At 26.1% G+C, this 22,227-nt stretch overlaps 1 protein-coding gene across 8 annotated transcripts in view; it reads right to left on the bottom strand.

Moving 5' to 3' along the window:
* LOC145297666 (uncharacterized) overlaps positions 1–22,227 on the bottom strand; it is a 1,332,115-nt gene that overhangs the window by 196,679 nt on the left and 1,113,209 nt on the right. For all 8 annotated transcript variants that reach the window (XM_080143840.1, XM_080143841.1, XM_080143838.1 and 5 more), the window contains one exon: positions 6,316–6,564. In XM_080143840.1, coding sequence (XP_079999966.1) covers positions 6,316–6,564 — 249 coding nt within the window. The remainder of the gene's footprint in view (positions 1–6,315; positions 6,565–22,227) is intronic.

Genomic DNA, 22,227 nt, shown 5'->3' with positions numbered 1-22,227 from the left:
GGAGGAATTTAGAAAAGATGTAGATAAAGTCCTGCGACGAAACACGGATTTATTCGTCACAGAGGATAAATACTTAGGCTGGACTGACACAGTAGAGATGAGGATCGATACAGGAAAAAACGATCCCATAAAGAAAAACCCTTATAGAACACCTCTCAAGCAGCGGGAGGAAGTTAATATAGCACTAGAGGAAATGCTACAGGCAGGGGTTATAGAGAGGTCAAACAGTCCGTGGAGTTTCCCGATAGTACTAGTAAAAAAGAAGGACGGAACGAAGAGGTTCTGTGTAGATTTTAGGGCCCTGAACAAGATAACAAAGAAGTATGCCCGAGCGCTACCAGTAATTGATATACTAGCTTCGCTTGGGTCAGCAAAATACTTCTCAAAGTTGGATTTGAAATCAGGGTATTGGTAGGTAAAGTTGAACGAAAAGGATAAAGAGAAAACCGCGTTCACCTGTCATAGAGGACTGTTCCAATTTAATATAATGCCATTCGGACTTGCTAACGCTCCAGGAGTGTTCCAGGAGCTAATGTCCGTAGTATTACAGGGACAGGAAGAATTCGCCGTGCCTTATTTGGATGATATTTTAATATTCTCCAAAACAAAGAAGGAACATGTTAGGCATGTAGAAAAGGTGCTAGGTAGCTTACGTAAGCATAACTTAAGGTTAAAGGTGGCGAAGTGTGAGTTTTTCGGCAAGGAAGTGCAATATCTGAGATTCCGAGTGAGTGAGAAAGGTATCCAGCTGGATGGGGACAAAGTTAAAGTGATTCAAGCAATTTCGACCCCGACCACTGTGAAGCAGGTTCGATCCTTTATAGGCATGACATCCTATTACAGGCGGTTTATCAAGGATTTTTCCGTAATCGCCAAACCGTTAATTCGGTTAACTAGGAAGCATGCACGTTTCTGTTGGGACGATGCATGTCAGTCTGCTTTTAATCGATTGAAATCGAAGCTTGCAGAGATGGTGACGCTAGCATACCCGGACACTAACAAAGGATACAGACTATACACAGATGCCTTCGATTATGCGATCGGAGCATCCTTGTCTCAAATGGTCTACGACCCAGAGGAGGGTCGGGAGATAGAGAAACCCATTTATTTTCTATCTCATAAGTTGTCAGATACCCAGACTAGATGGTCAATGATAGAGAAGGAAGCATATGCGATTCACTATGCCTTAAATAAGTTGAATCACTACTTGCACAGTGCTACGTTCACCATCTACACGGATCACAGACCATTGGAGTACTTGCTGAAATCTCCGATACAGAATAAAAAAATACAGACGTGGGCTTTGAGTATGGCTGGCTATGATTGCACCATACAGTACCTGAAAGGAAAGGATAACGTCTGTGCGGATCTCTTATCCCGTGCAGTAAATGCGAGTCGGGATGAAGACGATCCTCTAGTAGAAATAGATGATAGGAATTACACGATGAGTGCGATAAACTCGAATCGTTTTGAACCAAGAGAGTTTGTATCGCATAAGGATGACAAAGACTCACCAGTAGAAAGCGAGCGTCCTACACTATCAGGTTTGGATATGTGTAAAGAACAAGACGCCGATAGTCAGATCGTCGAATTAAAGAAACGGATGAGGGGCGGTAAAACGTCCAAGATGGAAGAAAAAAAGTACATCATAATGGACGATATCGTATATTATTTATCGCAACCCGACGACGATCCATTAGTTAGATTATATATCCCGTCACATTTGAAGATAAAGGTATTGAATCAATACCATGATGAGAATGGTCATATGGGTGTGGAGAAAACGTTCCATGCCATTAAACAGAAGTATTTCTGGCCGGGTTTGTCAAGAAGGTGAACGAACACATAGAGAAATGCGTCCCATGCCAGACCAGAAATTTGAGGAAGCAACAACCTCAAATGCAGGAGACCGACATGCCTTCTTTTCCTTTTGCTAAGATTGCATTGGATATTTCCGGACCCTATCCGAGGACTTTGTCAGGCAATCAATACATAGTCACGTTCATCGACATGTATAGTGGTTGGCCTGAGGCTTTCGCTGTGCCTAGTAAAAAGGCAGAGACAGTGGTGCACCTCTTAATTGAGGAAATATTTCCCAGATTTGGTGCACCATTGCAGTTACTTACGGATAACGGACCGGAGAACATCAATGGGATCATGAAAAGGGCGTTAGAAGAGCTTAATGTTGATCACGTGACCACCTTATTTTACCACCCGCAAAGTAAGGGGAAAATAGAAAGATTCCATAGGACGATGCATGACGTACTAGCAAAGAAAATAGGGGACAATAACCGTTCGTGGGACATGTACTTGAACCAGATGCTGGCTGCTGTAAGGTTTCATGTCAGCGAAACAACGAAGTACTTCCCCTATTACTTGCTCTATAATAGAGACGTTGTCTTGCCGTTAGACAACATACTGAGGCCGCGTAGAATTTACTACGGGGAAGAGGATCATGAGAACGCTCTGCAGGACATGCATCGGACCTTTACATTAGTCAGAAACAATGTAAAGAGAGCTAGGAAGAAAATGATAGATAGGGCCAACGAGAAAACGAAAGCAGTCGATTTTCAAGTTGGCGATTTAGTTTATTATAAAAATAATAGGAAAAAAGGGAAAGCTAGACGTAAGATGGTCTCCATATTATGTAGTCATAGAAAAGAGGGGGCCAGTCTCGTATAGGATTAGGAGTCAACTGACAGGGGCAGTAACGAAAGCCCATGGGGAACACCTCCGAAAAGCAGAACTGGAGGAATGGGATATCCCCAACGAGCAAGAAGGCTGTAAAAAAACTACCCTGTCAGCACCGGTAGAGGATAGTAGTACCGATAGGGAATCCTCTAGTGGGGAGGAAGAAAATTATCCCCAACAGAGCTATCGCCACCAACGGAAATCCCCAAGTCAGGAAAACAGGGTCCCGTTGATGGAACGGAAAATAATAACACGCAGCATGACGGCTGAAAGGGCTAAGGAAATTAATGAGATATCGGAGGACGATATATTAAACTTAGTGCCCAGGCTGTGCGGTGTTGATTATGATGATAGGGACCAGCCAAACGTAGCTAGGGCTATCACGAGGGTTGGGAACTCAAATTATAATCAAGTTGCGGGTCGGGAGCGTGGAACAGGATGTTTAGACTGGGTAAGAAAGTTACTCTGTCGATGTTAGGCAAAATCCTTTTCATAGGGAGTTCGGAGTTGCCACCAACATTTAGGATCCTGGCGTTCTGGTCGAAATTTTGTACGATATGCTGCCCACATTTTAAAAAAGTAATTAAAATGTTAGTCTCACATTTAATTAATTAGTCAATTAATTAAAGGGCCGAGGCAGTGGAGAATATTGGACAAATCGACCACTTCGGTAAAACGAGTAAAGTTGCAGCATAAATTTTGCTGTTAAGTGCGGACGATGCACTTATACCGAAGGGAGACCTTGTGCTTTCTTGTGTTGCTATTTTGTTTGTTTTTTATTATGTTTTGGTTATTATTTTAAAAAAATTTTTTTGTGTGTCTGTATGGAATCCATCGAAAAAATTGTGACATTGTATTGGAAATATCAATGGACCGACAGACAAAACAAGATTGAAAAAAAAAAAAAAAAATGGTTAATGAAGGGGTGTTATGTAATGGATGGCTGGAACCATCCGATACATAACTGAAAAGAAAAAACTTCTTCAAAACAAGATAATAAAAGATTTAAAAGGGTGGGCATCGAATAATCGATTGTCTACCAATCGAAACGAAAAAGTGATTACGTCGTAAACAGAGAAATTGGACGACGATTTTTTTGTTTACAAAACAAGGGAACGTGACATTCCTTGTAACTTTGGAATCTATATTATGGAATATATGAATTTAGCATGAGAGATAAATTCACGTGTATCAATAAAGTCAATAGTCGGTCAGCTGAAGAGAAATCGGTCACGATGTCTCTAGGTCAAGATGCGGCGAAAGACTGTCAAAACGTGACCAGCAGACACGCGCACCGGTATCGAGCAGAGTGATCAACAGGTAACGTGAGTGGAAAAAAAACAAGCAAAAACATGCTAATATAAGAGGTGATTTTTGAAGTCTAACCAGAAGGAGGAGAGAAGAGAGAAGAGGCAGAGAAGAGAAGAAGAAGAGAAGAAGAGAGAGACGCCGATAGGAAACGTGCGATTGTCGAGAGCATAACGTTTCCACACACCCCTCTCCATCACTGAAATGAACAGTAAGCCACACTGTTAAATTTTGAACTATCAAAATTCTCTATGTAAAACGAGAAAATAATTTCAAAACAAAATATATTTTCATATAAAAAGCCAGCGTGTCTTACGTCTTGATTTGGTAAGCTGAGTTACGTCTGACCTTTGTGTGCATGTTAATTTCTTTTTAGTCGGAATCGTTATTTTGACAGGGATGACAGCCGAAGAAAAGCCGAGAAGAAAGAATGCACAGTCAAGGGGGAAATAACTCTGCCGTCTTAGCCGTTACCATAACAACCAGAAAACTAAACAACTAGACGATCAATAAAAGATGGCTACTTGGTTTTTGTTGCAGCGGGGAACTAACTAACAACGACCGTTCCCAACCTAGGGGTCCTGGCGCTATATAAGACATCTAAGACAATAAAGGACCAAGTTCTCTTCGATTCTCTCTCCTTTGATCTTGATCACGTTGTACAATGGGGAAAGGAGTGACTGGTTACTTTTAATGCATCTAAAACCAAGCTTCTATCTTTACATCATCAACGTTCTGATCCCCATCTGGCATCAATTAAAATGAATGGCTCTCGTCTTGGGGAGGCCTCAAGTTTTGACAGGCTTTCTGGGCTTGACCTTTACTCCTGATCTTAAATGGAACACGTACATCAGGTCTGTTGCCAAGGATGCTGGAAAAATGGTCGGATCTTTCTACTGCTCCAGAAGATATCTCACTGCTGATGCAATTCTCTATCTATATAAGAGCCAGATACGTCCAAGGATGGAATACTGCTGCCACATATGGGCAGGAGCTGCTAGAAAAGACTTGTCCTGCCTTGATAGGGTTCAAAATAGACTTTGTGGCCTGGTGGGAGATGTCCTTTTCTCTTCGCTGCAACCTCTATCTCACAGACGAGATGTTGCAAGTTTGTCTCTGCTTTATCGTTATTTTCATGGAAAGTGTTCGACTGAGCTTCAATCTATGGTCCCCCCCTCGCCAAACTTTCACAAGAAACACTAGACTAGCTGAAAACATTATCAATAATTTTCCCCACTCTTTATCTGTACCTAAACCTAAACATAGATTCCATGATCAAAGCTTCTTTCTTAGAACTGTATGCCTGTGGAATTGTCTTCCGTTTTCCTGCTTTCCAGCTGTCTATAATATGGTTGTCTTCAAGTCCAACATGAAAAAGTTTCTGATGAGCCGTTCCACTTAAGTTAACAAATTTACCGAACTTCCATTACTATCGATTACTATATTGTCCTTTTGACCACTCTACACTCTTTAACCCTTATCCTTGAGTGGCCTATCAGCCTTGATAAGTGGTGATGCCTATGTAAAAAAAAAAAAAAAAGTACAAACGTTTTATAATATTCATTATTTTTGAATTACATGAAAATTGTGTCCAATTGGAGGATTTGTAGTTTGTTTGAAGCATTGTATGTAGGTTTAAAAGGCTGTAAGGTTATGGACAATGGGTGAATTCGAAAATTGTGAAAAACTAGATGATACTAGGCATAAAAAAATTAATACACTTTTAAAGGTTGTTTTCTTTTAATCATAAAAATATGCCTCTAGCTCTCTTATCTCAATCAGAAATGGTTCTCAAGAATACCATCATTATCATTATTTTATGAATAATAATTGTTTTAATGAGTTCAATACTTCTTAAATAATAGGGTATTCTATGCTATGTTTTTGCTTCTAAAAGTTTATGATAATATTTAAACATGCTCAATTCCTGAAATTAAAATTAATATTTCCTTGTGTAAAATAGCAACCAGAGAATATTGGCATATTTAAATTAAGATAAAAAACTGGACAAACAACAACTTATAATATCGTATGGGTTGTTTACAGAAGAAAAATCGAATTTATACAATGTCTAACAAGAAGACAAGCTTATTGTTATTTACATTGACTTTCATATTTAATTTTATATAGTTTGATACAACAACCGTTTACAGTATAACAGCTGTATTATAAAATGATTATTTAAAGGATGCAACATTTTATTTAATTCAGAAACACATATTTACTTATATTAATAAAAGTTTAAAATAACATTTTAATCAATTTATTTAAGAAAATCAGGAAAATATATCTATTTTTTACAAGATGATTTATTACCTGGAGTTTCTTCTTCAGGACTCAGTGGTTGTTCCTGGGGAAAATCCTGAGGAGGCCTGTGAATGGTTAAATGATAAGTGACGTTTGCATCCCTGATGGAGGCAGTAAATGCTTTCTCCACATTGGCAGCATCGGACGTTGGAATACTGAAGGTCAACTGGAATGTGGGCGGACATTCTACCAATAAATCATATTGGAACAGTGGCTGGTCATAGTAAGTGGTGTCAGTGAGATTCACAGAAAAGAATCCTATAGGCCCAAAATAAAAGGACAAAATGAGCATACATTTTATTAGAAAGGAGTTTATATGAAAATTCTGCAACCATTTTCAAAAAATAAGTATGAATATTCATGATAAGAAAATAAACATTTCTAGAAATATAGAACAAATATACAAAACAAGAAACAAAATAGGTAATCTTATATTGTAAAAATTTATAAGATTCCTGATTAAAAAAAAAAAAAAACGTGATAATCTGAATACAAAAAAATAAACGTGATAATCTGAACATAAAAAAATAAACATGATAATCTGAATATAAAAAAAACAAGGTGAGGATCTGAATATAAAAAAAATACCATGATGATCTGAATGTAAAAAAATAAACATGATGATCTAAATAAAAAAAAACATGATGATCTGAATATAAAAAAATAAACTTGATGATCTAAATAAAACAAAACATGATGATCTGAATATAAAAAAATAAACATGATGATCTGAATATAAAAAAATAAACATGATGATCTAAATAAAAAAAAAACATGATGATCTGAATATAATAAAATACACATGATGATCTGAATATAAAACAATAAACATGATAATCTGAATATAACAAAATAAACATGATGATCTGAATATAAAACAATAAACATGATGATCTGAATGTAAAAAAATACAAATGATGATCTGCATGTAAAAAATAAACATCATGATGTGAATATTAAAAAAAAAAAACATGATGATCTGAATATAAAAAAATAAACATGATGATCTGAATATAAAAAAATAAACATGATGATCTGAATATGAATACAATAAACATGATAATCTGAATATAAATACAATAAACATGATTATCTGAATATAAAATAAACATGATGATCAAAATATAAAAAAAATAAACATGATGATCTGAATATAAAAATAATCATGAGGATCTGAATATAAAAACATTAAATACGATGATCTGAATATGAAACAAATAAATATGATGATCTGAATATGAAAAAATAAACGTGAAAATCTGAATATACAAAAATAAACATGATGATCTGAATATAAAAATAATCACGATGATCTGAATATAAAAATAATCATGATTATCTGAATATAAAAAAAATACACATGATGATATGAATATAAAATATAAAACAAATAAACATGATGATCTGAATATAAAAACACATAATGATCTGAATACAAAAAAAATAAACATGATGATATGAATATAAACAAATAAACATGATGATCTGAATAAAAAAATAAACATGATGATATGAATATAAAATAATCATAATGATATCAATATAAAAAAATAAACATGATGATCTGAATATAAAAAATAAACATGATGATCTGAATATAAAAAAACATGATGATATGAATATAAAAAAAATAAACATGATGATCTGAATATGAAAAAAATAAACACGATGGTCTGAATATAAAAAACATAATGATCTGAATATAAAAAAATTAACATGACGATCTGAATATAAAAAAAATAAACATGGTGATCTGAATATAAAAAAAAAACATGATGATCTGAATATAAAAAAATAAACATGATGATCTGAATATAAAAACAAATAAACATGATGATCTGAATATAAAAACACATAATGATCTGAATATAAAAAATAAACATGATGATCTGAATATAAAAAATAAACATGATGACATGAATATAAAAAAAAACATGATGATCTGAATATAAAACAAAAATTATATGACTATAAATAAATAAACATGATGATCTGAATATAAAATAATTATGATGATATGAATATAAAAAAAATAAACATGATGATCTGAATATAAAAAATAAACATGGTGATCTGAATATAAAAAAACATGATGATATGAATCTAAAAGAATAAACATGATGATCTGAATATAAAAAACATAATTATCTGAATATGAACAAAAATAAATATGATGATCTGAATATAAAAAAAATAAACATGATGATATGAATATAAAAAAATAAACGTGAATATAAAAAAAATTATCATGATGATCTGAATATAAAAACATATAATGATCTGAATATAAAAAACAATAAACATGATGATCTGAATATAAAAAATAAACATGATGATCTGAATATAAAAAATAAACATGATGATATGAATATAAAAAAAATAAACATGATGATCTGAATATAAAAACACATGATGATATGAACATGCAAAAATAAACATGATGATCTGAATATAAAATAATCATGATGATATGAATATGAAAAAAAATAAAATGATGATGTGAATATAAAAATAAACATGATGATCGGAATATAAAAAAACATGATGAAATGAATATAAAAAAATAAACATGATGATCTGAATATAAAAAAAAATAATGATCTGAATATAAAAAAAATAAACATGATGATCTAAATATAAAAAATAAACATGATGATCTGAATATAAAAACACATAATGATATGAATATAAAAAAATAAACACGATGATCTGAATATAAAAAAACATAATGATCTGAATATGATAAAAAATAAACATGATGATCTGAATATACAAAATAAACATGATGATCTGAATATAAAAAAACATAATGATCTGAATAGTAAAAAATAAACATAATCCATTATTATCTGAATATAAAAAAATAAACATGGTGATCTAGATATACAAAAATAATGATCTGAATATAAACAAAATAAACATGATGATTTGAATATAACAACAATAAACATGATGATATAAATATGAAAAAATAAACATGATGATCTGAATATAAAAAAATAAACATGATGATCTAAATATAAAAATAAATAAACAGGATTATCTGAATATAAACATAATAATGATGATCTGAATGTAAACACACATAATGATATGAATATAAAAAAAATAAACATGATGATCTGAATATAAAACAAACAAACATGATGATCTGAATATAAAAACCATAATGATCTGAATATATAAAAAAATAAACATGATGATCTGAATATAGAAAAATAAACATGATGATCTGGATATAAAAAACGTAATGATCTGAATATAAAAAAAAATAAACATGATGATCTGAATATAAATACATAATGATATGAATATCAAAAAATAAACATGATGATCTGAATATATAAAAAATAAACATGATGATCTGAATATAAAAAAATAAACATTATGATCTGAATATGAAAAAATTAATATGATGATCTGAATATACATAAAATAATCATGATGATCTGAATATAAAAAAAAAAAAACATGATGATCTGAATATAACAACAATAAACATGATGATCTGAATATAAAAAATGTATATGAGTATCTGAATATACAAAAAATAAACATGATGATCTGAATATAAAAAAAAATAAACATGATGATCTGAATATAAAAAAATAAACGTGATGATCTGAATATACAGAAAAAAACATGATGATATGAATATAAAAACACATAATGATCTGAATATTAAAAATAAACACGATGATCTGAATAGAAAAAACATGATGATATGAATATAAAAAAACATAATGATCTGAATAGAAAACAAATAAACATGATGATCTAAATATAAAAAATAAACATGATGATCTGAATATAAAAACATATGATGATATGAATATAAAAAAATAAACATGATGATCTGAATATAAAAAATAAACATGATGATCTGAATATAAAAAATAAACATGATGATATGAATATAAAAAAAATAAACATGATGATCTGAATATAAAAACACATGATTATATGAACATGCAAAAATAAACATGATGATCTGAATATAAAATAATCATGATGATATGAATATGAAAAAAAATAAAATGATGATGTGAATATAAAAATAAACATGATGATCGGAATATAAAAAAACATGATGAAATGAATATAAAAAAATAAACATGATGATCTGAATATAAAAAAAAATAATGATCTGAATATAAAAAAAATAAACATGATGATCTAAATATAAAAAATAAACATGATGATCTGAATATAAAAACACATAATGATATGAATATAAAAAAATAAACACGATGATCTGAATATAAAAAAACATAATGATCTGAATATGATAAAAAATAAACATGATGATCTGAATATACAAAATAAACGTGATGATCAGAATATAAAAAAACATAATGATCTGAATAGTAAAAAATAAACATAATCCATTATTATCTGAATATAAAAAAATAAACATGGTGATCTAGATATACAAAAATAATGATCTGAATATAAACAAAATAAACATGATGATTTGAATATAACAACAATAAACATGATGATATAAATATGAAAAAATAAACATGATGATCTGAATATAAAAAAATAAACATGATGATCTAAATATAAAAATAAATAAACAGGATTATCTGAATATAAACATAATAATGATGATCTGAATGTAAACACACATAATGATATGAATATAAAAAAAATAAACATGATGATCTGAATATAAAACAAACAAACATGATGATCTGAATATAAAAACCATAATGATCTGAATATATAAAAAAATAAACATGATGATCTGAATATAAACAAATAAACATGATGATCTGGATATAAAAAACGTAATGATCTGAATATAAAAAAAAATAAACATGATGATCTGAATATAAATACATAATGATATGAATATCAAAAAATAAACATGATGATCTGAATATATAAAAAATAAACATTATGATCTGAATATGAAAAAATTAATATGATGATCTGAATATACAAAAAATAATCATGATGATCTGAATATAAAAAAAAATAAACATGATGATCTGAATATAACAACAATAAACATGATGATCTGAATATAAAAAATGTATATGAGTATCTGAATATACAAAAAATAAACATGATGATCTGAATATAAAAAAAAAAAAAAATGATGATCTGAATATAAAAAAATAAACGTGATGATCTGAATATACAGAAAAAAACATGATGATCTGAATATAAAAACACATAATGATCTGAATATTAAAAATAAACACGATGATCTGAATAGAAAAAACATGATGATATGAATATAAAAAAAACATAATGATCTGAATAGAAAACAAATAAACATGATGATCTAAATATAAAAAATAAACATGATGATCTGAATATAAAAACATATGATGATATGAATATAAAAAAATAAACATGATGATCTGAATATAAAACCACATAATGATCTGAATAAAAAAAAAATAAACATGATGATCTGAATATAAAAAATAAACATGATGATCTGAATATAAAACATAAACATGATGATATGAATATAAAAAAAATAAATATGATGATCTAAAAATAAAAAAAAATGATGATATGAATATAAACAAATAAACATGATGATCTGAATATAAAAAAATAAACATGATGATCTGAATATAAAACCTAAACATGATGTTCTGAGTATGAAAAAATCATAATGATCTGATTACAAAAAAATAAACATGATGATCTGAATATAAAAAATAAACATGATGATCTGAATATAAAAACACATAATGATCTGAATATGAAAAAAAATAAACATGATAATCTGAATATAAAAAAACATAATGATCTGAATATGAAAACAATAAACATTATGATATAAATAAAAAAAAATAAACATGATGATCTGAATATAAAAATAAACATGATGATCTGAATATGAAAACACATGTTTATATGAATATAAAAAGAATAAACAATGTGATATAAATATAAAAAAATAAACATGATGATCTGAATATAAAAAAAACAATGTGATTTAAATAGAAAAACAATAAACATGATGATATTAATATAAAAAAATTAAAATAATGATCTGAATATAAACAAATAAACATGATGATCTAAATAGAAAAACAATAAACATGATGACAGAAATATAAAAAAAATAAACATGATGATCTGAATATAAAAAAACATGATGATCTAAATATAAAAACAATAAACAGGATGATATGAATATAAAAAAAATAAACATTATGATCTGAATATGAAAATAATCATGAGGATCTGAATATAAAAAACATGATGATATGAATATAAAAACAACATAATGATCTGAATATAAAAACATATGATGATATGAATATAAAAAAAAAAAACATGATGATCTGAATATAAAAAAAACATTATGATCTGGATATAAAAACGTAATGATCTGAATATAAAAAAAAATCATGATGATCTGAATATAAAAACAAATAAACATGATCATCTGAATATAAAAAAACATAATGACCTGAATATAAAAAAGAAACATGATTATCTGAATATAAAAAAATAAACATGATGATATGAATATAAAAAACATAATGATCTGAATATATAAAAAATAAACAATATGATCTGAATATAAAAAAATAAACATGATGATCTGGATATAAAAAACGTAATGATCTGAATATAAAAAAAAATAAACATGATGATCTGAATATAAAAAACATAATGACCTGAATATCAAAAAATAAACATGATGATCTGAATATATAAAAAATAAACATGATGATCTGAATATTAAAACTAAACATTATGATCTGAATATAAAAAAATTAATATGATGATCTGAATATACAAAAAATAATCATGATGATCTGAATATAAAAAAAAATAAACATGATTATCTGAATATAAACAACAATTTACATGATGATCTGAAAAAAAATATAAACATGATGATCTGAATATAAAAAAATAAACATTATGATCTGAATATAAAAAAATTAATATGAGTATCTGAATATACAAAAAATAAACATGATGATCTGAATATAAAAAATAATAAACATGATGATCTTAATATAAAAAAATACACGTGATGATCTGAATATACAGATATAAACATGATGATCTGAATATAAAAACACATAATGATCTGAATATAAAAAATAAACACGATGATCTGAATATAAAAACACATGATGATATGAATATAAAAAAATAAACATGATGATCTAAATATAAAACCACATAATGATCTGAATATGAAAAAAAATAAACATGATGATCTAAATATAAATAATAAACATGATGATCTGAATATAAAACATAAACATGATGATATGAATATAAAAAAAATAAATATGATGATCTGAAAATAAAAAAAAATGATGATATGAATATAAACAAATAAACATGATGTTCTGAATATAAAAAAAACACAATGATCTGATTATAAAAAAAACACATAATGATCTGAATATGAAACACAATAAACATGATGATCTGAATATAAAAAAATAAACATGATGATCTGAATATAAAAACTAAACATGATGTTCTGAATATAAAAAAAACACAATGATCTGATTATAAAAAAAACACATAATGATCTGAATATGAAAAACAATAAACATAATGATCTGAATATGAAAAAAATAAACATAATAGTCTGAATATAAAAACTAAACATGATGATCTGAATATAAAAAAACATTATTATCTGAATATAAAAAAATAAACATGATGATCTGAATATAAAAAAACATGTTTATATGAATATAAAAACAATAAACATTATGATATAAATAAAAAAAATAAACATGATGATCTGAATATGAAAAATAAACATGATAATCTGAATATAAAAAAACATGTTTATATGAATATAAAAACACTAACATTATCATATAAATATAAAACAATAAACATGATGATCTGAATATAAAAACATTATGATCTAAATAGAAAAACAATAAACATGATGATATAAATATAAAAAAATAAACATAATGATCTGAATATAAAAAAAACATTATTATCTAAATATAAAAATAATAAACATGATGATACAAATATAAAAAAAACATGATGATCTGAATATAAAAATAATCATGAGGATCTGAATATAAAGAACATGATGATATGAATATAAAAAAAACCAAACATGCTGATCTGAATATAAAACAAATAAACATAATGATCTGAATATAAAAAACATAATGATCTGAATATATAAAAAAATAAACATGATGATCTGAACATAAAAAAATACACATGATGATCTGGATATAAAAAACGTAATGATCTGAATATAAAAAAAGAAACATGATGATCTGAATATATAAAAAAATAAACATGATGATCTGAATATAAAAAAATAAACATAATGATCTGAATATAAAAAAATAAACATGATGATCTGAATATACAAAAACATAATGATCTGAATATAAAAAAATACACATAATGATCTGAATATAAAAAAGAAACACATGATGATCTGAATATAAAAAATAAATATGATCATCGGAATATAAAAAATAAACATGATATGAATATAAAAAAAATACACATGAGGATCTGAATATAAAAAAAACATGATGATATGAATATACAAAAATATACATGATGATCTGAATATAAAATAATCATAATGATATGAATATACAAAAATAAACATGATGATCTGAATATAAAAAAAGAAACATGATGATCTGAATATATAAAAACATAAACGTGAAGATCTGAATATAAAAAATAAACATAATGATCTGAATATAAAAAATAAACATAATGATCTGAATATAAAAAAATAAACATGATGATCTGAATATAAAAACACATAATGATCTGAATATAAAAAAATACACATGATGATCTAAATATAAAAAATAAATATGATCATCGGAATATAAAAAATAAATATGATATGAATATAAAAAAATACACATGAGGATCTGAATATAAAAAATATGATGATATGAATATACAAAAATATACATGATGATCTGAATATAAAATATTCATAATGATATGAATATACAAAAATAAACATGATGATCTCAATATAAAAAATAAACATGATGATCTGAATATAAAAAACATAATGATCTGAATATAAAAAAAACATGATGATCTGAATATAAAAAAATAATTATCTGAATATAAAAACAATAAACATTATGATATAAATAAAAAAAATAAACATAATGATCTGAATATAAAAAATAAACATGATGATCTGAATATGAAAAAACATGGTTATATGAATATAAAAACAATAAACATTAGGATATAAATATAAAAAAATAAACATGATGATCTGAATATAAAAAAACAATGTGATCTAAATAGAAAAACAATAAACATGATGATATAAATATAAAAAAAATAAAAATAATGATCTGAATATAAACAAATAAACATGATGATCTAAATATAAAACATACACATGATGATCTGAATATAAGCAAATAAACATGATGATCTAAATAGAAAAACGATAAACATGATGACAGAAATATAAAAAAAATAAACATGATGATCTGAATATAAAAAAACATGATGATCTAAATATACAAACAATAAACAGGATGATATAAATATAAAAAAAATAAACATTATGATCTGAATATGAAAATAATCATGAGGATCTGAATATAAAAAACATGATGATATGAATATAAAAACAACATAATGATCTGAATATAAAAACACATGATGATATGAATATAAAACAATAAACATGATGATCTGAATATAAAAAAAAACATTATGATCTGGATATAAAAAAACGTAATGATCTGAATATAAAAAAAATCATGATGATCTGAATATAAAAAAAAATCATGATGATCTGAATATAAAAACAAATAAACATGATGATCTGAATATAAAAAAACATAATGATCTGAATATATAAAAAAATAAACATGATGATCTGAATATAAAAAAATAAACATGATGATCTGGATATAAAAAATAAACATGATGATCTGAATATAAAAACACATGATGATATGAATATAAAAAAATAAACATGATGATCTGAATATAGAAAAACATAATGATCTGAATATGAAAAAAAATAAACATGATGATCTGAATATAAAAAACATAATGATCTGAATATGAAAAAAAATAAACATGATGATCTGAATATAAAAAAACATAATGATCTGAATATGAAAAAAATAAACATAATAGTCTGAATATAAAAAATAAACATGATGATCTGAATATAAAAAAAAACATTATTATCTGAATATAAAAAAATAAACATGATGATCTGAATATAAAAAAAAACATGTTTATATGAATATAAAAACAATAAACATTATGATATAAATAAAAAAAATAAACATGATGATCTGAATATGAAAAATAAACATGATAATCTGAATATATAAAACATGTTTATATGAATATAAAAACAATAAACATTATGATATAAATATAAAACAATAAACATGATGATCTGAATATAAAAAACATTATGATCTAAATAGAAAAACAATAAACATGATGATATAAATATAAAAAAATAAACATAATGACCTGAATATAAAAAAAACATGATTATCTAAATATAAAAATAATAAACATGATGATACAAATATAAAAAAAATAAACATGATGATCTGAATATAAAAATAATCATGAGGATCTGAATATAAAGAACATGATGATATGAATATAAAAAAAAACAAACATGCTGATCTGACTATAAAACAAATAAACATGATGATCTGAATATAAAAAACATAATGATCTGAATATATAAAAAAATAAACATGATGATCTGAACATAAAAAAATACACATGATGATCTGGATATACAAAAACGTAATGATCTGAATATAAAAAAAAATCATGATGATCTGAATATAAAAAAATATACATGATGATCTGAATATAAAAAACATAATGATCTGAATATAAAAAAAGAAACATGATGATCTGAATATATAAAAAAATAAACATGATGATCTGAATATAAAAAAATAAACATAATGATCTGAATATAAAAAAATAAACATGATGATCTGAATATAAAAAAATAAACATGATGATCTGAATATAAAAAAATAAACATGATGATCTGAATATAAAAAACATAATGATCTGAATATAAAAAAAATACACATGATGATCTGAATATAAAAAATAAATATGATCATCGGAATATAAAAAATAAACATGATATGAATATAAAAAAAATACACATGAGGATCTGAATATAAAAAAACATGATGATATGAATATACAAAAATATACATGATGATCTGAATATAAAATAATCATAATGATATGAATATACAAAAATAAACATGATGATCTGAATATAAAAAATAAACATGATGATCTGAATATAAAAAAAATAATCATGATGATCTGAATATAAAAAAATAAACATGATGATCTGAATATAAAAAAATAAACATGATCTGAATATAAAAAAAAAATAAGCATGATGATCTGAATATAAAAAAATAAACATGATGATCTGAATATAAAAAAAAAAAGCATGATGATCTTAATATAAAAAAATAAACATGATGATCTGAATATAAAAAAATAAACATGATGATCTGAATATAAAAAAATAATCATGATGATCTGAATATAAAAAAAAATGAACATGATGATCTTAATATAAAAAAAAATAACCATGATAATCTGAATATAAAAAAATATAAATGATGATCTGAATATAAAAAAAAACATGATGATTTGAATATAAAAAAAATAAACATGATGATCTGAATATAAAAAAAATAAACATGATGATCTGAATACAAAAAAATAAAAATGATGATCTGAACATAAAAAAAATTAAAATGATTATCTGAATATATAAAAAATAAACATGATGATCTGAATATAAAAAAATAAACATAATGATCTGAATATAAAAAACATCATGATCATCTAAATATAAAAAAAAAATAATCATGATGATCTGAATATAAAAAAATAAACATGATGATCTGAATATAAAATAATAAACATGATAATCTTAATATAAAAAAAATAAACATAATGATCTGAATATAAAAAAAATAAACATGATGATCTGAATATAAAAAAACATGATGATCTGAATATAAAAAAACATTATGATCTGAATATAAAAAAAAAAATAAACATGATGATCTGAATATAAAAAAAATAAACATAATGATCTGAATATAAAAAAAAATAAACACGAGTATCTGAATATAAAACAAATAATATGATGATCTGAATATAAAAAAAATAAACATTATGATCTGAATATAAAAAAATAAACATAATGATCTGAATATAAAAAAAAATAAACACGATGATCTGAATATAAAAAAATAAACATGATGATCTGAATATAAAAAAAATAAACATAATGATCTGAATATAAAAAAATACACATAATGATCTGAATACAAAAAAAAATAATCATGATGATCTGAATATAAAAACAATAAACATAATGATCTGAATATAAAAAAAAATAAACATGATAATCTGAATATAAAAAAAACATTATGATCTGAATATGAAAAAAATCAACATGATGATCTGAATATAAAAAAATAAAGATAATGATCTAAATATAAAAAAAATAAACATGATGATCTGAATATAAAAAAATAAACATGATGATCTGAATATAAAAAAACATGATGATCGTAATATAAAAAAATACACATAATGATCTGAATATAAAAAAAAATAATCATGATGATCTGAATATAAAAAGAATAAACATGATGATCTGTATATAAAAACAATAAACATAATGATCTGAATATAAAAAAAATAAACATGATGATCTGTATATAAAAACAATACACATAATGATCTGAATATAAAAAAAAATAAACATGATGATCTGAATATAAAAAAGATAAACATGATGATCTGAATATAAAAAACATAATGATCTGAACATAAAAAAATAAACATGATGATCTGAATATAAAAAAATAAACATAATTATCTGAATATAAAAAAAAACATGATCATCTGAATATAAAAAAAATAAACATGATGATCTGAATATAAAAAAATAAACATGATGATCTGAATATAAAAAAATAAACATGATAATCTTAATATAAAAAAAATAAACATAATGATCTGAATATAAGAAAATAAACATGATGATCTGAATATAAAAAACATGATGATCTGAATATAAAAAAACATTATGATCTGAATATAAAAATAATAAACATGATGATCTGAATATAAAAAAATAAACATAATGATCTGAATATAAAAAAAAATAAACACGATGATCTGAATATAAAACAAATAATATGATGATCTGAATATAAAACACATTATGATCATCTGAATAAAGAAAAATAATCATGATGATCTGAATATAAAAAAAAACATGATGATCTGAATATAAAAAATAAACATGATGATCTGAATATAAAAAAAATAAACATTATGATCTGAATATAAAAAAATATACATAATCATCTGATTATATAAAAAAATAAACATAATGATCTGAATATAAAAAAATACACATAATGATCTGAATATAAAAAAAAAATCATGATGATCTGAATATAAAAAAAATAAACATGATTATCTGTATATAAAAACAATAAACATAATGATCTGAATATAAAAAAAAATAAACATGATGATCTGAATATAAAAAAGATAAACATGATGATCTGAATATAAAAAACATAATGATCTGAACATAAAAAAAATAAACATGATGATCTGAATATAAAAAAAATAAACATGATGATCTGAATATAAAAAAATAAACATGATGATCTGAATATAAAAAAAATAAACATGATGATCTGAATATAAAAAAAATAAACATGATGATCTGAATATAAAAAAAATAAAGTGATGATCTGAATATAAAAAAATAAACATGATGATCTGAATATAAAAAAAATACACCTGATGATCTGAATATAAAAAAATAAACATGATGATCTGAATATAAAAAAGAAACATGATGATCTGAATATAAAAAAAAATAAACATGATGATCTGAATATAAAACAATAAACATGATGATCTGAATATAAAAAATAAACATGATGATCTGAATATAAAAAGAATAAAGTGATGATCTGAATATAAAAAAATAAACATGATGATCTGAATATAAAACAATAAACATGATGATCTGAATATAAAAAAATAAACATGATGATATGAATATAAAAAAAATAAACGTGATGATCCGAATATAAAAAAATGAACATAATGATCTGAATATAAAAAATACACATTATGATCTGAATATAAAAAAACATGATGATCTGAATATGTAAAAAAATAAACATAATGATCTGAATATAAAAAGTCTAGTTGTTGAGTTTTTTTTATGTTAAGTTGCTATAAAACAAAGAAGTTTGTTCTTATAAAATTATTAAAAAAAATGAAAAAGATGTAGGTATTTAGTTTGCTTAGGTTGAGTTGTCCTAAAACTAATTTGTGTTATTAAACTTCTAAAAAAAAAAACAATGAAAGCCGGTTGTTATTAATTTCTTTATAGATTTAATTTCCCAAAAAAATCATGTTTGTTCTATTAAACTTGTAAAAAAAAAGTGAAAAAAATATAGTTATTGAGTTTTTTTTTTAGGTTGAGTTGCCCTAAAACAAAGACGTTTGTCCTTTTTCACTTGTAAAAAAAAGTGAAAAGATGTAGGTATTGAGTTTTTTTAGGTTGAGTCACCATAAAACTAAGAAATTTGTTCTTATAAACTTGCAATAAGAAAACAGTGAAAACGTATAGTTATTGAGTCTTTTTAGGTTGAGTTGCCCTAGAACAAAGAAGTTTGTTCTCTTAAACTTGTAAAAAAAAAGTGTAGGTATTGAGTTTTTTTAGGTTGAGTTGCATTAAGTGAAACTAATCTACACTCCTCCATTCCCTCTTATCACTTTAACATGCCTGGTTATCTCCCACTCTGCTGTAAGGACTCGGACAGAGATATGCATGGGCTTGTAGTCTATGTTCGTAACACCCTCTCCCTGACTAGAGAAACAAAACTAGAATCAGACGCCTGGGCCCTTATGTCCTTCAGGCTAAACATCCAACATAATATTAGCTACTTGACACATTTTCCAGACTAGCAAAATTAACATGCCTCACTTCTAGATCTATTTCTGACAACAGTTCCCGATGATTGTACAAGAAATGCCCACAACCCACTCGGGAATGCTGATCACACTGTGATAATAGTAGAAATCACCCTAAATTCTCGCCCTAAAACTAAAGACCCATTGCTTAAAACAATGAGGTATTACAAAAAGGCTGACTGGGAAGCCATCAAGAACTCATCAAAGACGCCCCATCGCAAAATATCTTTTCTCTTCCAGTAGAACAGTGTGCGAATGAGACTAGTGAATGGTTCAAAACTGCAATCGAAGCACATGTTCCTCCACGGAAATTCTATAACAAGCCCCACTTTCCCCAATGGTTTACTATTCTGCTTGTGCAGCTGCCATTGCTTAAAGGCAGCATGCGTTCCACAGATTCAACCGGCAAAAGTTCAGTATCAACAGACAGAAGTATATAAAAGCTAGAAGTAATTGTAAGAGAGTAATAGTGACAGCTAAGACAGATTACACTGAAAGCACCAGAAAACGCATCGAAGCACAGAAATTAGGAACTCGTGATTTTTGGAAAATCTACAACAGTAAATAATAGGCAGTCAACGATTCCCCCGCTATCAAACAATCATGAGGTTAGTTGCACGGCAACTGACAAGGCTAATCTACTTGCCAGTCGGTTTGCCTCAAACTCCACACTGGACTCGGCACACCACTCACTCCCTGATTTTCCTTTGTGGACAGACGCCACACTAGACGATTTGAAAATCACCCCAGGTCTCAGGTACATGGTATCATAAAAAACCTAGACACCTCAAAAGCATGTGGACCCGATCTCATTCCGACTGTGCTATTAAAAAAATGCTCTGCTGAGGTTGCTCCAGTTCTCTCCAAGCTTTACAATAAATGCCTTAA

The sequence above is a fragment of the Euprymna scolopes genome, chromosome 18, assembly GCF_053919585.1.
Source record: "Euprymna scolopes isolate OS-2025 chromosome 18, ASM5391958v1, whole genome shotgun sequence".
NCBI lineage: Eukaryota > Metazoa > Mollusca > Cephalopoda > Sepiida > Sepiolidae > Euprymna > Euprymna scolopes.
This window is presented reverse-complemented; position numbering and strand designations above follow the sequence as displayed.